The sequence below is a fragment of the Mastigoproctus giganteus genome, chromosome 12 (genome assembly GCF_048544385.1).
Source record: "Mastigoproctus giganteus isolate SK-2022 chromosome 12, ASM4854438v1, whole genome shotgun sequence".
Classification (NCBI taxonomy): domain Eukaryota; kingdom Metazoa; phylum Arthropoda; class Arachnida; order Uropygi; family Thelyphonidae; genus Mastigoproctus; species Mastigoproctus giganteus.
Window position 1 is genome coordinate 35,872,835 of NC_143586.1, and position 22,224 is coordinate 35,895,058.

At 36.7% G+C, this 22,224-nt stretch overlaps 1 protein-coding gene across 4 annotated transcripts in view; it reads right to left on the reverse strand.

The window, feature by feature from the left end:
- The window catches only part of LOC150076880 (retinol dehydrogenase 12-like), an 80,842-nt gene that overhangs the window by 38,212 nt on the left and 20,406 nt on the right, over positions 1 to 22,224 (reverse strand). For all 4 annotated transcript variants that reach the window (XM_090385661.1, XM_090385662.1, XM_090385659.1 and 1 more), the window contains exons 2-4: positions 10,202 to 10,400; positions 2,666 to 2,905; positions 2,479 to 2,571 (exon numbers count right to left, since the gene is read on the reverse strand). In XM_090385661.1, coding sequence (XP_090241787.1) covers positions 2,479 to 2,571; positions 2,666 to 2,905; positions 10,202 to 10,397 — 529 coding nt within the window. In that variant the 5' untranslated portion in view covers positions 10,398 to 10,400. The remainder of the gene's footprint in view (positions 1 to 2,478; positions 2,572 to 2,665; positions 2,906 to 10,201; positions 10,401 to 22,224) is intronic.

The following is a 22,224-nucleotide window of genomic DNA, read 5'->3' on the forward strand; positions in this document are numbered from 1 at the left end:
TAAAAATAAACTCAAACTGTTCTGACCACGGCTTTTACTATTTTATAGGCAGATGACTTTAGCATATCTTTCCACTCTCAAAACATGAGAACAATTGAGACAACTTGAGCTGCAGAAAATGGTTTTTGGTTAATCAACTGAAAAAACAGTTGCAGTTCATTTCTATAGAAGATGTAATCTCCATTCTGATTCAGTTCAAAAGTTGGGTGTCAATGTCATACCTGTTGTGCCTACTGTCCGATTTCTTAACTTAAACTCAGATAAAAAAAATTGACCTTTCTTGATCATATCAAACAGCTTAGAATCACCTGATTCCAAGAAATTAAAGACCATGGAGTATTATTAGCTACATCAATGGGTGCTGACCATCATGCTCTTCTTCATTTATATCATACTATAGCTTGAGCATGATTAGATTATGGATCTCCAGTTTACAACTCTGCTAAACCCAGCACCTTGAGATGGCTAAACCCTACTTAGCATGGTGGACTATGCATTGCCCTTGGAAACACCTGCTGCCTGAAGTATTTTTTGCTGAAGATCACAACCTCATGCTCTCTTTATGATAACAAATTTTATACTAAATTATGCTATCAAAATCAAAAGTCAGCCCATGCATCCAGTTTGGAGGTATTTATTTACTTCAGATTGGATGAACTTGTATGCCATTTATCCATCGATGAATCAGCCAGCTGACTTATGTCTTTGCATATTAGTTGACAATTGTCAGCTAGATCTTTCTAAAATAGCCATCACTAGTTCCACTGCTCCACCATCTGTCCCTTCAAGAATGGGGAAACTACTCTTTCTCAACAAAATATAAAACAGCTTTATAAATCACTAAAAATGCACATATGAATCTTATATTCATATATATATACACAAACTGCTCCAAAACTGACCATCCTGTTGGTGCTGCCATTGTTCTTTCATCCTCCATGATCTATAATCAGTTACCTTTAGATTGTAGCCTCTTTACTTCTAAACTGCATGCAAGTAAAAATGGTTTGGAATCTATAAAATCACACCAGTTTACTCATAATGTCATATTAACTGACTCTCTGTGCCATTCTCACTTTACAGCAGCCAAGGATACATCAACGACTACCTACTTGATCATATTCAAAACTTCCTGACTGCTCTATCTAAGCTGATGAAAGTAGTAAAAATTTTTTGGGCTCCTAACCATGTTGGCATACCTGGCAGTGAGAGTGCTGACCATGTAGCCAAATTCACTGTGGAACCAGCTGATACCTCTTTTAAAATTCCTTTCGCTGACTGCAAAAATCTTGTAATAAGTCCAAGTATAAACCACTGGAAAACCATCTGTAAAAACCAAGGAGGCAACAAACTCCTTCAGATTAAACTGAATCTCCAGCCTTGGCCATTCAGCTTCTGCTTGAATCACAGAGAAGTCACTCTTGCAAGGCTAAGAATAGGACACACACACCTTACCTTCATCTTCTTTCTGTCACACTCCAACATATCACAGTTGACTGTCTCTCTATAATGCAGCATGGCAACCCACGTTCTTTTCAAAGCATGTAGCCAAAATCACTCCTACTTTGAAATGAATTTTCGACAACAGAACTGATATCAGTGCAATTTTCACTTTCCTAAAAACAGATACAATGCTATGACAGATGCTATGCTATGCTTTTATGCTAAATCCTACATAATGCATATATCTGACCTTTAATGCTACCTGTTACTTTTGTATTTGTTTGGCACATAATGGCCTTTAGTTGTTGTTGCACCTTAAAACTTCCAAAAACAAAATTTTCTCTCATATCACGATGCTTCACAGTAATAACAACTACAATTTTTGCTTAACCAAGGAGGCAACAAACTCCTTCAGATTAAACTGAATCTCCAGCTTTGGCCATTCAGCTTCTGCTTGAATCACAGAGAAGTCACTCTTGCAAGGCTAAGGATAGGACACACGCACCTTACCTTCATCTTCTTTCTGTCACACTCCAACATATCACAGTTGACTGTCTCTCTATACTGCAAGTATAACATTTGTGACAAGTTGGCAACCTTTTCATAATAAGAGATTGTTAACCGACATTATGTTTTACTTGAACAAGTCTAGTGCCTCAGGTGTCATTTCTTCTAATGACTGTTAAATTTTAATCCTACTAATAAAACTATTAATGGCTACAAATTTAAATAAAAAAGTGAAATAAGAAGAGAAATAATAATGTAAATTATAACCAGCGGGTAGCTGGTTCAAGGAACAGACTTCCATCCCTTGTTGTGGAAGTTGCTAGCCTAAATAAATTTAAGGCTCAGCTAGACAGGTATTTCGAATGAACAGAGGGGTGAAATGGAAGTAGTTTTTTTTTGGCTGATGCTGCATAAGCTTGCTTTCTTGCAACATATGCCTCTACTAATGTTAATAACGTAGGTAGGATGGAAGAAATGAATAAAAACAAGAAATTTCTATATAAATGTGGTAAAATGTGATATACATACGGAGGAGATGGTTAGTGAGCAAAAAGTGCCCTAGGTGATTAGTCTGAAACACCAATTCATATCCATCTTCAGTAAGTTGCCTTTCTGGAGGGCCTAAAAAAAGGTGGGGAGGGAAATGATAAAAATTAGATAAGGATTTAGCACAAGTAATTACAATAAACAGTGACATAATTCTCAGGTGTTTTACCTGAAATTCCTGCATTGTTTATCAGGACATGAAGTTTACATTCAGTTGAAAGTATATCATTAGCAAATGAAAGAACAGATTTCAGTGAGGCAAGATCAATATGTTTTACTATGACATTTGGATTACTTGTGGCATCAATTATATCCTTAACAGCCTGCATTCCTTTATCCATATTTCGACATGCTATGATTACTCTTGCATTTCTACGAGCCATGTCCATTGCAGTTGCTTTTCCAATACCTATGGTGCAAAACAAAAATTTAAAGCCTAAAATTATGAAAGACTGAAAATCTATTTATAAGAGCGCTGATTTTTACACTTTTTAATTTTATCAACTTAATAATCAAGGCTCCTTAATTAACAGACTGGGTTAGATATACTGAAAATTTTCTAAGTAACTACCACAAAGATAACCAGTGCTTTTTTTCTAAAAAAATAGGTGCTGGTACTCATTCTTTGCTATCAGGAAAAATTGAAAATTAAAAGGATAAGAAAAGTACTCTAAAATATTTTTCCTGATATTGTTACTTTAGTAGTAATGTTTTTGAAATAAGAACAACAAATTAAGTATATTAACACACAGTTTATTAAACATAAATTTATTATTCAAGTATATAAAAAAATAAGTAAAATGTGAGTAAAATAAGTAATAAGTAAAAAATTATAAGTAAAAATAAATAAAATAAGTAATAATAATTTCATAATAAAGTTTTTGTAGAACATTCCAAATTTTTATTAAGTTCTCATCCTGACTATGCTGACTTCTTTTCTTACTGTTTATGTCCGTTGCTGAATGACGTTTCCAAAGCAGCCATGAATCGACATATTTCGCTGAATTGAAGCATGTTGGGCCTACAATCTTAAGAAATTGTTTTTGTCATCAACAAAGCTCTGGTTGGGCTGACGATCAGATTCATTTGTGAAAATCCTCATTCACTTTCACTCGATGAAATTGGTATCGTACTCAGGGCATTCATCAAATGCTTCAATTCTTCCAAAACCATCTTATCAATTAGGTATCCCTGAAATACCCAAATTGCATCTCTTTCAGTTAACTGTAACCTAATTGACAATTTTCTAATTTCATTTTCACCAGATTCCAACATTTCATGTTTAGAAGGTTTAAATTCTTCATTGTCCTCATTTTCCTTCTCTCATCATTGATATTGTCACTAGTTCTTAAATTTGAATTTTTTTCTTTTCTTTTTTTTGAAACTGCACAAAATGTTGGTGTCATTCGGATAATCAGGTACTGTGACCATGCAAACAGAGATAGGGAAAATTTAAGGACAAATGTGGATAATTCACTTCTGCAAAATAACAGATGATTATTTGTCGGGTTAAAAGAAAATTGCTCTCTCCTAACAAGGCACTTAAAGTTGAGTCACAGTGGTGTCCAACCTACGGCCCACGCGGAAAGTGAACTAAAACAGCATTTTATTATCAAATTTTATTTTATTATTTTATTTGTTAATTATCAAAAAAATTTTCTCATTAAATGTTCAGTAAATGCAATTGTGCATTGTACTTAATAAAATTTTGAATATTTTAAATTTTACTTTTACATGTAATAAGATATGTAAAATGTAATACACTAATTTTTCTCAAATAATTCAGTGCAGCCCGCGAAAGAAATCTAATTTTGAATTTTTTTGAATACAGCCCCTGTATGGGAAAAGGTTGGACACCATCTCTGAGCAGTGCAGACGAGCTGCAAGAGTAGCTCATGGTGTCTTGTCAATGATATACAGGAATTTTTCTAGCAGGGATAAGGAGGTGATTATTCCCTTGTATAAGGCAATGGTTAGGCCACATCTTGAGTACTGTATACAGGTCTGGAAGCCTCATTTCAAGAAGGATGTAGAGCTGCTGGAACGGGTACAGAGAAGGGCAACAAGATTAGTGAATGGAACAAAGGGTTGCTCTTACGAAGAAAGGCTTAAGTTTTGCAAATTACAGAGTCTGGAGACTAGGCACCGGCGAGGTGATCTGATAGAGGTGTATAAGGCTTTGAATGGTTTGAGCATGCTCAATGCCAATGGAATTCTTCATCTTGCTCAGAATAATCAGCTCAGAGGGCATAAATTCAAATTGAGGAAGGACGGATGTCGGATAGATGTGCGGAAATTTGCCTTTGGCCAGCGGGTGGTTGGTTAGTGGAACCGACTTCAATCATTTGTTGCTGAAGTTGATAGCCTAAACAAATTTAAGGCTCAACTGGACAGGTATTTCGAACGAACGGAGGGGTGAAATGGGAGTGGTGTGTTTTTTTTTGGCTGATGCTGAATAAGCTTGCTTTCTTGCATCATATGCCTCTACTAATGCTAGAAGGTTAACCAAAGCCCATTGTCGGCATCAGGAATACTTCTCTGTATGTGGAACAGGTGGTCGAATAGGTTTTACGAATACTGCTAAGTTGTAGAATGGTAATCCTGTTAGCTCTCTTAATTCATGCAGCAGCACTAATTGCTTAATTGCCTAAAGACCGGAAATGCGAACAGTGCATACCAAGTTAAGTCTGTCCTAATCTGTTCGTTATATGAAAATTTTCTTCGCTCAATGGAAACTACTGTATTTTAAATGTAACTTCCAAGGGGAACTCAAAAAAAATCGCTATAAAAGGAGTTCGTTAAACAGAGGTCCAACTGAGTAATTTAGAATTCTAAAAATGGTTATAAAGTTTTATATAGAAAATATCTAAACAATAGCCAGCAAAAAATGCAAATTTAGTTAAATAGCTTAAAGCTTATTTGAATATGCAGGTAAACGTGAAAAAAATTTATGGAATAATACAAATTTTGACGTGTACTGCATCCAAATGTCCCATGTCACTGTTAATAAAGGTGCTGGTACGCTGTACCGTTGAGTACCGTCCCAAAAAAAGCACTGAGGATAACCAATATCACAGTCTTTGTGGTTGGCTTATTGTATATTTTTCATGATATTTCACATTTTTTGGCCTTGGTGTCTTTCAGGGTGGGTGCCAATCTAAATTTTTTTATTTATTGGCTTATAATCTTGGCTACATTTGCCTTTTATTTAAAGGTTCTAAATTTTATATACATATTCCTTCTACTGTACATCTATTTTTTTTTTTACTTCTGCCTTAGTTTAATTCATTTCTTTGTTCTATTTCTTAATTCTTCTCTTTTCTGTTTGCTTTTCCATTCTGCCTACCTCCTTTTTTACTTTATATATGTTGCACGCACGCACGCACGCATGCACACAGTAAACTCTTTAAAATCTGGCACCTTCAGGGATTGAGAGGTGCCAGATTTCAAAATTTTCCAGACTTTAGAATATATCTAGGGGTTAAAAGTTTTAGAGGAGCACATTTCAATGAATATTAAGGACTAAAAACTGAATCCATTTACACCTGTAAATATTTTAAATCCTGCAGAGAGCAAAAATTAAACTGCATGGATAATGCAGTGGTCTTAATTCTCACAGCAGAACAAATGCCTATTGTAATGAGTTGCCTGGTATTGCACTACTTTCAACAGAAAGCTTCTACATTACAATTTTGAAAACATTTTATATAGAGTTTTATATACTGTACTCAAATCAAACAACTTTTTTACAACTGTTTTGTGTACAGTCAGTAGAGATCACCCTGCTATTTAATGAGAAATCAGTCTGTCCTAAAACAAGCTGTCATAACACTCTCATCTTTTAAACAAATATAGCTAATGAAAACAGTGCAATAAATACCAGGGCAACTTGCTTCAAAAGCAAATTTATTCTGCTAGGAAAATTAAGACCATTGCAGTATCATTTCAGTATAACTCCTGGCTACAAAAACAGATTAAAGTACAAGCCTATCCTTTAATCTGTCCTATAAGCATCTTAGAAAGAGAAAAATGTCACCCCTTTTTTTGCATGGATTCTTAAAGATAAAATGTGATCATTAATACAGGTGAATGTTTGCTTCCTTCATATTTCCAAATTGTGAAATGTGCCTGATTTTAAAGAATTCCAGATTAAATTGCTGGATTTTCAAGAGTTTACTGTGTATGTGTATGTGGTTTTTTTTCTTTTTCTTTTACAAATTCCCATCTACAAAATTCCTTCTACAAATTCCCATCTACAAAATTCCTTCTACAAATTCCCATCTACAAATATCCAAATCATTTATTAGTGAATACACACAACACGCAAAACAAAAAGAAATGATTGACACAAAAGCAAAGGTGTGATGCTGCCAGTTTATGCAAACTGATTTTAAATATTAACCTCCAATTTGCTACAACCAGGTGGTCTGAGATCTTCCAGGGAGTGGGTATCTCAAGTTTAGAAACTTACTCAAAATCTCAAAAATTTCAAAATCCAGAGATGTTCAATCTTAAGATAATGGTACTTTTACCTTATGTCAAAGGTGTTGGGTACAACTTAAAACCTGTTAATAATTGAAGACATGCATCTACAAAAAACTATGGGACAGTTGGAAAATGTGCAATGGGGCAGACTGGTCCAGTAGCCAAGTGGAGATCACCACTGGCATCAACAGAAAATTTGAGTCAGAGTCAAACTAACAGTCATGATACTACAAGTGATTCAGACAGGACTAATTTATTTGGAGCTGATATGCTCCAAATAATTTTCCTAATGCAAGGCTGCTAGCTCAGCCTTGCATTAGGAAAAGAGAACAAGGTTTGATACTAGACCTGAAGAGCCAAATAAACATGTAAAAAAAAAAAAAAAAAAAGTTAAAAATAAAATATCAGAAGCCTAGTACGAGTAGTTATGCAAAAAAAAAGCCACTTTTTGCTATTTTTTTCTTTCTTTTAAAATTCTTTAATTTTAATTTCTCTTTTTGCAAAATCCTGTTCACTTACAATAATCTTAAAACTTTTTTGCTGATTTTTTTTTTTTAGCTTAGTGATTTTTGATATTTTGTTTCGTTTCTCCAAGTTTTTTGTGCTCTTCAATATATTGATAAACCTGTGTCCTCTTTCCCTATACATTTGTAGTCACAATGATGCTGATCTGCATGCTGTCGTTGCTGATAACTGAGTATCTTTTTTCACTTTATATATCCCTTCTTGTATTGTTTGTTTGTTTGTTATTCGGTTTTTAGGAGCATTAGCAACTAAGGCCATATTGCTCTGGGAATATGCGGTGGTCATTCCCTGACCTTTCCGCATCCTCCGTATTTGGTGGTGACGGGCTCGAACCCTGGTCTAATCAAGAAATGTGTGCTACGCACTGCTGCTCCTTCCCACCTGGCTACGGAGGTGTCCCTTCTTGTATTGTATGACACTATGAAATCATAATGATGTGTCTTCATGTTGACACTACGAAAACACAAACATAGTTTGTTTAAATTCATACCGAGAAAAAAAAAAAAAACAGCAATGCAAAAAGTGGTTTCAGGCAGTCCAGCCATTTCAATACAAGCCATTTCAACTACTTGTTTTTGTTTGTTTTGAGGTTTTAGGCACATCAGCAATTAAGATAATATTGCACCGTATACACTCACAATGTCTGTAAATTGCATGAATTCTGTGGTCAATTTTCGTGTTGTCTGGATGAAAAAACCCAAGTTTCCATGAGAAAAACAATGCTACCCTTGCCCAAGAGACCAACTAACTTAGCCATGTTGTGAACAAGGTAAGGTAAATGAAAGCTGACTATGAGAAGCCACTAGCAAAAAGAGCTATAATGTAGGTAAAGAGTTCTTTTCATATGCAAATACAAAAAAACCAGAGTGAATCAGACAGGCCCCTTAATCAAAGAGGAAAAGTTACAGAATGTTCAGCAGATGGGGTAGATGAACTGAATAAGTACTTTGCAATGAGTCAAGGCTGCTGTAAATTAAGTAATATATCAATTTCAGCAAGAGTCTATGGAGAAAATTACAGAAGCTGAGTGAAGGTAAAGCACCAGCAGAAGACATTATTGCATCCTGTTGTACTAAAAAGAGTTGCGTGTGGGTGCATCATCCCACTTAGATCATTAAATTTTTGAATACTCCAGCTGGACTGGAGAAGCTAGTAGCTCTTCAATTCACAAATGAGGTGAGAGAGATGTGATGGACAACTATAGGCCAGCAAGTTTGACTACAGTGCTGGGTAAGATCATGCAGTCTCTGATTAAGGACACAATACAGGACCATCTCAATAGGAATGGTGTCCTTAATGGATCACAACACTGCTTCGTGAAGAGGAAGTCTCACCTGACCAATCTTGTTAATTATTATAATGAAGTCATAAAACAGTGGGATGCAAGAAACACTTTGACATTATTTACTTTGACTTCAGTAAAGCTTTTGATATGGCCTCATGAAAGGCTATTATATAAACTGGAGTAATTAGGATTAATGGCAAGAACCTTCATTGGTTCAAGGAGTGAATAAAACTTTTGGAGCCACTTTTGGTAGGAGACAGAGAGTAGTCATAAATGGACATACTTCAAGATGGATCAGTATAACAAATTAAATTTCTCAGGTATCAGCACTGGAGCCACTTTTGTTTCATGTCTTCCTTAATGACATTAATGGGGAAGTACAGGTTAAGTTTCCAAAGCCTGCTGATGATTTAAAGGTAGGAAGGGTGATTAACAATATGAACCAAGCCATTTTGCTTCAAAGTAACTGGGATGCCCAAATGATCTTAAAAATGGGAACTGGAAGCTAGGTTTTTACCAAGGAAACAAAAATCCAGGAGTTATTTATAAGCTTTGGGGGGAGGGGGGGTGTAGAAGCTGACTTAAAAGTGGCTCTTCTGTGTTCTAGTAGTTCTTCTATGGCTTAGAAGTTATGATTCAGTGAGACAGAAATTTTCCATGCCATATAAACTAGTGATTAGGAAGGCATATAGTCTCTGATATATAGACCTTCACAGTCCCTTTATATAAGATGATGGTGAGACTGCATTTAGAATATTATGTTCAGGTCTGAAGGCCACACTTGAAGAAAGAGATACAGAGCTTTTAGAAAAGGTTCATACAAAATTTCTCAAAGAAGGGCAAGAAAGTTTATTTCATGAAGTGCAGGAAAAAATTGACATTTGTCTTCTTGTGCAATGTCGCTCGCATGTTGTTCTCTCTTTCTCCAAATCTGGGATCTGTAGTTGATTATACATGCAGAGTATCACATAACTAACCTATTTCTAATTCTGATTGTAATCGGTTGTAAAAAGATATTTGAAACTCTAGAGGTATTATGATTTTTCAGCTGGACAATATCTCTTAATAAAGCAATCATGCTTTAAAACTTTGTGATTTGCTTTTTCCCTATCCTTCACAGTTATGGAGATAAGATTTGATATCATTTGAAAAGTGAAAGTGGGAGCCATTACAATTTTTAGGTGCTTCCATCAAATTATGACTCTGCATTTCCAGGACTAACCATGATTGTGATAATCTGGTTTTCACATATTTACTCATTCAAAGAATTTAGTTTTTATTTTATGTGGCATTGGTGGTGTGCATGTGTGTACTAAAATTATAGACTGCACACAGTATTTCCATTACGATAATCACTGCTGTCCATTGATAAAAAATGTAAATAAAGCATAAGAAATGTTACACACTTACCAGTATTTGCTCCAGTAATAATAACAGTTCTGTCTGACATGTCTTTGGTGCTAACACATACTGCTGATGTTTTCTGTGTGTAGATATGGCCAATAAGTGTAGCACTACCAACAGCTAATAAAAATACCCATGAAGGATGTTGTGCCACTTCTGTTAGAACATTTATCACAATTTCAAGAAGCACTGCAAGGACCATTATCTATTGAGATTCAATTAAAGAATATTGTTTTATTTAAACTAAATTAAATTAGAATTATTAATTTTAAATTAATTTAAAAATACTAGAAATAATTTTAAACCAAGTCTTTTCTGAAACCAAATTTAGCCATAATTATAAGCACATCCTTAGGAACCTGTGAGGTGATCTGATTGAGGTGTATAAGGCCTTGAATGGTTTGAGCAGCAAGTTCAATGGGATTCTTCCTCTTGCCCAGATTAATCACCTGAGGAGACATAAACTCAAATTGAGAAAAGACAATTGTAAAACAGATGTGCGGAAATTTGCATCTAGCTAGAAGGTAGTTGATTACTGGAACAAACTTCCATCTGTAATTGTGGAAGTTGACAACTTAAATAAATTCAAGGCAGAACTAGACAAACATTTAGAAAGAATGGATGGGTGAAATGGGAAGTTTTTTTTTTTTTTTGGCTGATACTGTATAAGCTTGTTTTCTTACATCATATGCCTCTACTAATGCTAATGCTAACTGAGGTCTAATATTGATAAATACAAGGTAGTGGTAACTATCTTGCTTTCTTGCATTATTTTCCACTACTAACACTAACTTGTTTGAATGATTAAAAAAACTTCCTATAACTTTTGCTCATTCTCTGATTTGCTAACCTGTAAATCCTTTGATACTATTTAGTGAAACTTTCGAAACTGATAATTAGGAAAATCAATAAAATCATCATACAATCACCTACCATATGCTTTGCTACTAACCGATTAAGGCGAGAACTAAACCATCCTAAATTGAGAAGTAGTATATACCGTTCAGTTATTTACATATTGATGAACCAATAACATGTAAATAAAAAAAAATTGACTATACATTCTCAAAGTCTTAAATTTTTTTTTCTGTTCTTAGCAACTTTGCTGATATCAATAATATCACAATTTGTCAAAAAATAATTATTCAGACTGAAATTCAATTTATAAAACTTTTGCAGAAAGCTGTGCAAGAATATATTTATAATATAATATTCATGTTTTTATGTCATTGTAACGTTCATGTCTTTATCCTTCATAAGACTTTTAGTTTAATAGTATCATACTGCAAGGAAGTAAACCCTATACAGCACCAACCAAAAAAAAAACAAAAAAGAAAATTTCAATTTCCCCACTTCTTTCATTAATTTGTCCAAACCTTCCTTAAATTTATTAAATAATCCACCTCCACAACATGTGGAAGTTAACTCCAACAACTGATTACTCTTTGGCTGAATGCAAATTTCCACACACATCTATTCTGCAACCGTCCTTTTCAAATTTAAATTTATGCCGCAAGTGTGTGTTTCATCAGAGAAAAGGTAAAGATGCTATCAGCATTTAGTTTACTTAATGGTGATGGCATCTTTCTCCATTTTAAAGCTGTTTTAACTTCAATTAGGTCACCACACAAATGCCTAGTTTCCAGAGACTGCAATTTAGAACTCCAGTTTTTCTTGGTAAGAATATCCTTTTGTGCTCTCAGATAATCTTTTTGCTCTTCTCCACACCCTTTCCAATAAGATTTGCTCTTCTCTAAGCAAAATAAGATTTTGCTCTTCTCCACACCCTTTCCAGATGTGGCCTAACCATTGATTTATGTAATGGGATAATCACCTCTTTATTCCTGCATATCATTGACAGAATCCCATGGACTGTTCTGGCAGCTTGTTTGCACTACATTGAGAATTTCATGTAAGACTGTGCAATTACTTTAGATATTTTCATCTCCACTACCTTGAGTTTGGTACTCCTCAAATAGAATGCTATCCTGGAATTACTGCTACCCAAATGCAGTACTCTTGTATTTACCAATGTTAACAGTTTTTAAATTGTGAGAAGTAGGACCAATTGATGATGTTACCAACAGCAAATTGTAAATGGGAAGTATTCAGGGAAGTATACAAAGAAGCTACTATGCTTTCAATACCAACAAAGAAATACTGTTCAAGGCTTAGACCTAAACGAATGTCAGATGAACTACTGAGACATGTGGCAGAGAATGCATATAAATTATCAGGTGATACAGGAAGATATAAATTAGTCTGTAATCAAGTCATAAAGGAGGTTAGCCAAGCTAAGGCAGATTATGGGAAGTCTCTGACAAAGAATGCAAAGAAAAACAGCAAAGCCTTCTATGCTTATATTAACAGTAGAAGGAAGGGGTAGAATCACATTGGGCCACTTGATGTCTATGGGTTAAGTGTTAATGACATTGCTCAGATTGCAGTCAAATGGAATAGGTATTTTGCAACTACATTCACACATGAGGAATTCTTTAGGGAAGGGGATGATAGAAGTTTATCAAACTCTAATAAGGAGCTAAATGATTTTGTGATAACTGAAAGGCAAATGGAGGATAAATTGTTCAACATGGACATAAAAAAGGCACCTGGGGGCAGATGTAATCTATCCAGTTATATTAAGGGAGGCAGCAAAGGAGGTAAGCAAACCCTTAGCCATAATTATGAGGGCATCTTTGGATTCAGGGGAGGTCTCTATGGACTGGAGAAGTGTGAATATATCGCCAATTCATAAGGGGGGATAAAAAGGTCATGAGTAATTATAGACCTGTTAGCTTAATGTCTGTTCCAGGGAAAATAATGGAATCACTGGTTAAAGAAGTATTGTAGGACCATTTGGACAGTCATGCAATTATACTGCAATCACAGCATGGATTTATCAAGAGGCGGTCTTATATAACCAATCTGATAGGTTACTATGATGCAATGACCAAGGAACTATATGCAAAAAAATAATTTTGACATCACATACTTGGATTTCGGTAAGGCTTTTGTTACTGTAGCACATAAAACACTGCTCTACAAACTGAAGCAATGTGGCATTAAGGGCAAGTTACTGTTATTGATAAAGGGATGGTTAAGTAGAAGAATCAGTGGGCACTGCTCTTCATGCAGTAATGTTATCAGTGGAATTTCCTAGGGTTCAGTTCAGTGCTGCATCCATTGTTGATTTCAATATTTATCAGTTATAATGATGACGGTATATTAGGCTTAATGTCTAAGTTTGCAGATGATACAAAGGTGTTCAGGGTGGTTAACGAGAGACATCGGGGTAAGCTACTAGAACAAGATCTAGGAAAATTGGGTTGATGGGCTGAAAAATGACAGTTAAAATTTAACATTGACAAATGCAAGGTACTGCATATGGGTAGAAGTAACCCCAGAGAAATGTACCAACTTTGTGATACTACACTCAAGGTAGTGGAGAATGAAAACACCTGGAGGTAATTGTGCAGTCTGATATGAAGTTCTATGACCAGTGTAGACAGGCTAGCAGGGCAGCTCATGGGGTTTTTTGTCAATGATATTCAGAAACTTTGCTAGCAGGGATTAGCATTAGAAGAGCCATATGATGCAAGAAAGCAAGCTTATGCAGCATCAGCCAAAAAAAAAAAAAAAAACCCTTCCACTTCACCCCTCCGTTCGTTCGAAATACCTGTCCAGCTGAGCCTTAAATTTATTTAGGCTATCAACTTCCAAAACAAGGAATGGAAGTCTGTTCCACCAATCAACTAGCCGCTGGCTAAAGGCAAATTTCCGCACATCTATCCTATATCTGTCTTTCCTCAATTTGAATTTATGCCCTCTCAGGTGATTATTTTGAGCAAGAGGCAGTATCCCATCAGCATTGAGCATGCTCAAACCATTCAAGGCTTTGTACATCTCTATCAGATCACCTTGCCGATAACTGTAATTTGCAAAACTTCAGCCTTTCTTTGTAAGAGCAACCATTCATTCCATTCACTAACCTTGTTGCCCTTCTCTGTACTCGTTCCACCAGCTCTACATCATTCTTGAAATGAGGCCTCCAGACCTGTATACAGTACTCAAGGTGCGGCCTGACCATTGCCTTATACAAGGGAATAATCACCTCCTTATCCCTGCTAGAAAAATTCCTGTATATCATTGATAAGACACCATGAGCTACTCTTGCAGCTCGTCTGCACTGCTCAGAGAACTTCATATCTGCCTGCACAATTACCCCCCAGGTCCTTTTCATTCTCTACCACTGTCAGTATAGTACCACAGAGTTGATACATTGCTCTGGGGTTGCTGTTTCCCATATGTAGTACTTTACATTTGTCAATGTTAAACTTCATTTGCCACCTCTCAGCCCATCTGCTCAACCTTTCCAGATCCTGTTGCAGCAGCATAGCGTCAGTAGCGCCCTTAACAACCCTGCCAACCTTTGTATCGTCTGCAAACTTCGACATTAAGCTTGATATACCATCATCAATATTATTTATAAATACAGAAAACAACAATGGACCCAACACTGAACCCTGAGGGACTCTACTAATAAAATAGTCCACGATGAGCAGTTTCCATTGATTACCACTCACTGTCTTCTGCCACTCAACCATCCCTTTATCCATAGCAACAATTTGCCACCATTGCCACACTGCTCCAATTTGTGCAGCAGTCTTCGATGTGCAACAGTATCAAAAGCCTTTCTAATATCCAAATATATAATATCAAAGTTATTCCCTGCATCCAATTCTTTTGTAATTACATCACAGTATCCAATCAAATTGGTCAGGCAAGACCTTCCCTTAACAAAACCATGCTGCGTCTGAGCTATAACTGAATTCTTGTCAAGATGATCCTGCAGTGCTTCTTTAACCAGTGCTTCCATTAATTTTCCTGGAACAGAAGTTAAACTCACAGGTCTATAATTACTTGTGTCAGCCTTTGATCCTCCTTTGTGAATTGGAGTTACATTTGCACATCTCCAGTCTGTGGATACCTCCCCTGAGTCCAAGGAAGCTCTCATAATTGTGGCTAATGGATTGCTTACTTCCTTTTCTGCCTCCTTTAATATAACTGGCTAGATGCCATCCACCCCCAGGTGCCTTTCTTGTATTTATCTTCAACAATTTCTCCTCCACTTTACTCTCAATTATTACAAGATCATCTAGCTCATTGCCAGTGTTTACTTCATCTATGGCATTCCCCTTCCTGAATAACTCCTCATGTGTGAATGTAGATGCAAAATATTGATTTAGTTTGTTAGCTGCCTGAGCAGGATCATGAACAGTTGAACCATCGATATCAAGTGGACCAATCTGATTCATCCCCTTCCTTCTAGAGTTTACATAAGTAAAGAACTCCTTGCTGTTTTTCTTTGCATCCCTTGCCAAAGATTTCTTGTAATCTGCCTTTTCCTGCCTAACCTCCTTTGTAACTTGGTTACAGATCAACTTATATCTATCGTAGGCTTCTGTGTCACATGTTAATTTGCATTTTAATTTGTATCCCATGTTAATTTGTATCCCATGCATTTTTCTTCTCTGCCATATGTCTCATTAGTTCACTTGACATCCATTTAGGCTTGAACCTTGAACAATATTTCTTAGTTGGTATGTAAAGCCTAGTAGCTTCCAAGATAAGTTCTTTGAATGCTTCCCATTTTGAGTTTGCTGTTGGTAACATCATCAGTTGGTCCCACTGTATAGAATTTAAATACTGTCTCAGACCATCGTAGTCGCCTGTACGAAAGCAATAACCTTTCCCTTTACCCCTGATGGTAGTTACCTCCTTGATTAAATACCACTTCAGCACACTGTGATCGCTGCCACCTAGTGGTTCCTGTATGTGCAGATTCTTAATGCATGAAGAATCACTACTGATAATCAAATCAAGAGTATTGTTCCCTCTATTTGCCTCCCGAACATGCTGATTTAGAAAACAATCATCCAATAAATCCACAAAAGCCTTGCTAGTGTGCAAGTGACCAACCCACAAATTCCAGTCAATATCTGGGAAATTAAAATCCCCCATTATAAGACTCTCTGATTTACTGGCCCACTCTATTTCCCTGTACAGTTTCTTATTAAACTCATCAGAGTCATTAGGCCTATAGCACACTCCTACTCTCAATGTCCTACTATTCTCCTACTGTCGACTGGCTTCACTTCCTTGGATTTTATGTGTTTCTTAAACTAATAACACAACCCCTCCTCCCTTCCTATCCTTTCTGTAGACGTTGTACTCCCCAAATTCCAGTTCTGCATTACTTATATCTGTGTGACACCATGTCTCTGATATCCCAACAATATCCACCTTTGATGCTTTGAGCAATACCTCAAATTCATCAAATTTATTTACCAAACTCCTAGCATTGGTGTACACGCAAGTATACATGCACCTGTTCTTTTTCTTAGCTACCTTAACACAACCCATGTGTTTACTTGTACCCCAATGACTCCCAGCAGTCTCTGAAATATCCTGCATCTTATTTTCCAGGCTGCTGCTCATTCCAATAGAAGCAGTGCAAGAATCACTTTCACCTCTGCCAGTGGCTAGTGTTAATCTATTAGTTCTTGTATCCCCCCAATCTAACAGTTTTCCGACCAACCTAATACTGCCTCGATAACATCAGCAAACATTCTTGCACCCTTTCTATTTAAGAAGGCACCTCCGTAGCCAGGTGGGAAGGAGCAGCAGTGCGCAGCACACGCTTCTTGATTAGACTGGGGTTCGAGCCCGTCACCAACAAATACGGAGGATGTGGAAAGGTCAGGGAATGACCACTGCATATTCACGGAGCAATATGGCCTTAGTTGCTAATGCCCCTAAAAACCAAATAACAACTATTTAAGTGTATCCCATCCCTGTAGAAGCAGTCTTTCCTGTTAACAAGTACAGACCAGGCTGAAAAAAATTCTACCCCTTGAGCCTTGCACAATCTTTCCAGGGCCGAATTGATCGACAGGGCTCTCATCATATACTCCCTCTTATCGTGTCTAGGCAGAATAGCAGTCACTTTCAAATTCAACCCTAATTCACGGCTTTTTTTCAACAGTGACCTGTACTTGTTAAGTAATTCCACCGGTCTCCTACTCTTAATATCATTAATGACGTGTAGAACTATATCACCTTTTGTGCCCTTAAAAGGTGATTTTCCTTTGTATAAGGCCATTATTATGCCACCCCTTGAGTACTGTATACAGTCTGGAGGCCTCACTTTCGGAAGGATGTAGATCTGCTAGAATGGGTGCAACTACATTGGTGAAGAGAACAAAAGGGTGCTCTTACCTAGAAAGGTTTCAATTCTGCAAACTGCAGTGTCTCGAGACGGGGCACCTGCGGGGTGATCTGATTGAGGTATTTTAAAGCCTTGAATGGATTAAGTAAGGACATGTGTGGACGTGTTTTTGTAAAGGGTGGCTCCTAGAACGTCAATCCAACTCTGCCTCATATTTCTGCGAAGAACAGTACCCACTGGAAAAGGGCCAGATGTGTGTAATGTAGATTTGTGTGTATTATGTGTATTTGTTGTTCTGTTCTGTTTTGGCCTCTTGGCTACCCAGAAGCATCAATCACCTGGAGAGATGATTCTGGATACTCGTCCACACTAGTAGGTGGGCCAGTTCCAACAGTGCTCATACTGTCTCAATTCGAGACACTGACCCACCTGATGTTGTCAAAAGGTGGGCCAGATCCCTCTGGGGGCCCACTCCAGAGGGGGGAAATTGTTCAATTATACGTTATTTACAAAATTAACATAAATTAGGTTACAATCAGTATCAAATGAGGTCTTAATTGAGGTCCCATTTCAAGACCACAAGAACAATTATGAGATAGAGATCCCAGTCTCAGATGATCCAGAAGAAGATGAAACTGTAGATGACAGCTGCTGTCTTTTCTCAAAAACTTCTCTGCAAAAGTTTGAAATGTTTGAAAACTCTCAACATTCCAGATAAGCAAAGATTTCTGGTCAGGCTGTAGAACACAATAATTTGTGAGAGTTCTCTGATCCTCGCAGTTAGTACATGAATATAGTATGTGATCCCAACTCTCTGTCTCACCACAAAGACAAATCTATGGTAGCCAAATTGAACCTGAAGAGTTGCTGATTTAATGATCCATGTCCTGTGGTCAAGTGAAATGTGTATAGTATTGATGGAAAGCCATGATTGTACTTTTTTATTGTGAAGGAAAGTTAGTTCTGGCAAGAAGTGCCTTGTCACTAATCCTAAAGAGGGATTTCTGAGCAGATCTGCCATTCAATCCAGATTCTCTTTTTTTTATGCTTGATATCCTACTGACAGTCAATAGTGATTCCCATAAACTCTGTTGGGATTAGCTTCTTTAACTTGTAAGACAATCCTTTAAAGATCAAATGTAGTTCTAAGGGCAAAACTGCAGCTAAGACTTGTAAGGCAGGGGTCGGCACTGTGCGACATACTCTAACTGTGGATAATAAAATTGTTCACTGCAAAGAATATAACTTGTTTCTAATTCTAACAATTAATGCCCCATGAAACCAGGCATCAATGGCGTAGGTGGCCACCGGGAAAATACTGCATTATAATAAATTTTTTAATATCCTTCTCGAGAGCCTCCACTCAGCTCCTGAAATTCTTGATTTTAACTGTAAATTTTATGACATGTGTCATAAAATTTAGTTTTTGGTCTATTGTTACTCCAAGGATTTTAGTTTCTATGACAAAAGGAAGATGAACATTATTGATTTTAACTTGGAAGACAAGAGATATTTAAATTTGCTCCGAATACCATCATCTTTGACTTCTGAGGGCTAACCTTTATTAAGAGGCCTTTGTTAAGAGGCCATTCATTTAGGTCCCGAAGTGTACTATTAGCAACAGATTCCAACTCAGACTAAGTACCGCTACTGATGAGGATAGTCAAATCATTGGTGTAGGCTATAATCTTAACATTTTCAAAGGGTCTAGAAATCCACTGCTGTAGGCCAATGTTCCAGACAAGGGGTCCCAAGGTAGATCCTGGGGAGACACCTTTGCAAGACTTGCCTAAAAACTTGATTGAACTTAAATTTTACATTTATTGCTCTGTTATCAAAATAGCTGCAGAAAAGGAAGTATAGTTGTAGAGGACACTTGACAATATGAAAACAACCAAGAGCACTTTCCAACCAGGTGCCTCCGTAGCCAGGTGGGCAGGAGCAGCACATGCTTCTTGATTAGACCAGGGTTCGAGCCCGTGACCACCAAATACGGAGGATGTAGAAAGGTCAGGGAATGACCACTGAATGTCCCCAGAGCAATATGGCCTTAGTTGCCAATGCTCCTAAAAACCAAATAACAAATAAATAACAAACTTTCCAACCAAAGGGAATCGAAAGAACCCTCAAAGTTAATATATATATGACTAAAACATATTTATAAGTTGAGTTTTCCAGATGAACAACCAGGACCACCAAAGCATCCTCACAGACCTGCCAGGACAAAAACCATATTGGTTTGGAGATATTAAACCATGTAGTTGTAATAGGTTGTGTAGACAGATAGCCATAAGAAGCTCCAGTAATTTTCCGAAGTTCGCCAAGAGCGCTATTGGTCTGCAAGGCCTTGGATGAAATGATGGTCTGCCAGGCATTTTTAATGAGTTTGACCAGTGAGATTTACCAAGCCTCTAGAAAAGTACCCCTCCGAAGGCATTCATTAAACAAAAACAGAAGTATTTCAGGTCTTAGTTTCAGTCTTAATATAAAGGTACTTTCAACAAGATCCATGCCTGGGCATTTAGCAATGTTAATTTTTTGGATAGCTGTGTTCAATTCAAGCAGATTAAAAGGCTCACTCTGGATGTAACACTATAACTGGAATTAGCAAGACGAGTCTGTGAATGATCTAAAGAATCGGAGGCCATGTCATCCACCAAAAACAGACCATCTAGTATAGCATTACAGTAAAATCTCGTTAATACAAACTTGGTTTATAAAAAGTACTCGTTTATATGAAGCACATACCATTCCTCTGCGAAAGGATAGGCTTTTCTATGTAAATACATTCGTTTATTAGAAAATTCAGTTAATATGTATTACAAAATTCTTTTTCACCCCATGAGAAATAAATATTGTCACTTTGTATGTTTAATACAAATCTTGGCAGAGTGATCCAATTATTGCCCCTGGCCACCTAGCTCCCTTCTTCCCGAAGGATGGCACTGACTTGTTAGAACTTAGTTTTATGTAAACAAAAGAAGTTTATGGTAGCTACAACATTAAGTGCACTCTGAAAAACATCTTTCTGAAGGATGAGTTGTTAAATTAACAAAAGAATAAAAAGTTTTTCTAAGTTGTTTACATGCATTCCCTCGCTCTCCACGGGAATAAAGTCAGTTGCAATCGTTACCCTAGTTCAGAGTCTTTTGCTATGGTATACAGCAATCTGTTTTTTTTGCCATTTTATCTGAGCTGACGTCTTTTTTGGAACTTGTGTCTTTAAATTAATTTAAAATTTGTTTATATTAAACCTTATCTAGCAGTGTTATGGCGACAAAATGTAGATGGACAGAATTAAGCCTGGAAATTAAACTAAAAATTATACAAGAAGCTGATAGGATGGAAAGAAGAAAAACAGACGTTGCAAAGGAATACAACATCCCTTTACCTACTTTATCTACAATACTGAAAAACCGAAAAAGACTTGAAGAAGTGCGTGACACTGGGGCAGCGATGAAAAACAGGAAACGAATTCATAGTGCAAAACACGATGAGCTTGAAACAAAACTTTTCAAGTGGTACCAACAAATGGATGCATCTAATTTGCCAATATCAGGTCCAATTTTGCAAGAAAAGACAAATTATCTAGCTCAGCAACATGGGATTAGTGACTTCAAATGCAGCAGTGGCTGGCTCCAAAGATTTAAAAACAGGAATAACTTGGTTTCGTGAAATGTTTGTGGTGAGTCTGGATTAGTTGACAAAGAAAAGGCTAGACTGGTTGTGTTCTGTATGGTCCATCCTTGAAAAATATGAGGCAAAGGATATTTTTAATCTTGACGAGATAGGTTTATTTTATAATTTGCTGCCAAACAAAAGATTTTCTGTTCGAGGAGAGTCTTGTCATGGTGGAAAATTAAGTAAACAAAGATTCACTGTTCTGTTATGCTGCAATTCTGATGGCAGTACAAAACTATGCTCAATTGTGATTGGTAAGTTTTCCAAGCCAAGATGTTTTAAAGCAATTAACCAACTTCCCTCTGATTATCAAGCCAATAGAAGTGCTTGGCTTATGGTCAAAATTTTTCAGTTTTGTTTATCAAAATTGGACAGAAGACTAGCTTCATTAAAAAGGAACATTTTGATGATTCTAGACCTTTATACAGCACATTCTGCCTGGACACTTAAGTTGATAAATATACGGCTGTTGTTTTTACCCCCCAATACCACCAGTTTAATGCAACCACTGGATCAAGGCATTATTTATAACCTCAAGAGAGCATATAGAGCCCGCCCAATAAAGTATTTGATCCGCAACATAGAAGGAGGCAACAATTTGCAGCCAAATTGGAATGTCTTGGATGCTATCCGTAATCTTGTTATTGCTTGGGAAAGTATTACATCAAGTGTTATAATCAACTGCTTCAGAAAGAGTGGCTTTGGACAAAACATCATCGAAAAACATGGTCCAGCAGACAAATGTGGTAGCAACAGTGAGGAATGGAGGAATTTGAAGGAGAATATGAATTTTGTTGGCAAATTTGAAGAGTTTGTGAAAGTGGATGATGAAGTTGCTACCACTGTAACGTCAACACCAGAAGAGCTGCTGGGTACCAAACAAAACAATGCTGTTTTAGTTACCAGCGACAGCGAAGACGCACCCACACTGACATCTAAAAAAGATGCCGAAATGCAGTGAACATAATAGAGAATGTCTTGGCCTGCAGTAATATTGATTAAAGAAACAACTATTGCATTTGATAACGTCTGTGCTGTAGTTAAAAATGCATATAGGACAAAAACTGTGCAAACAACATTGGATTCTTTCTTTAAATTAAATTAATTTATTAAAAAGTTA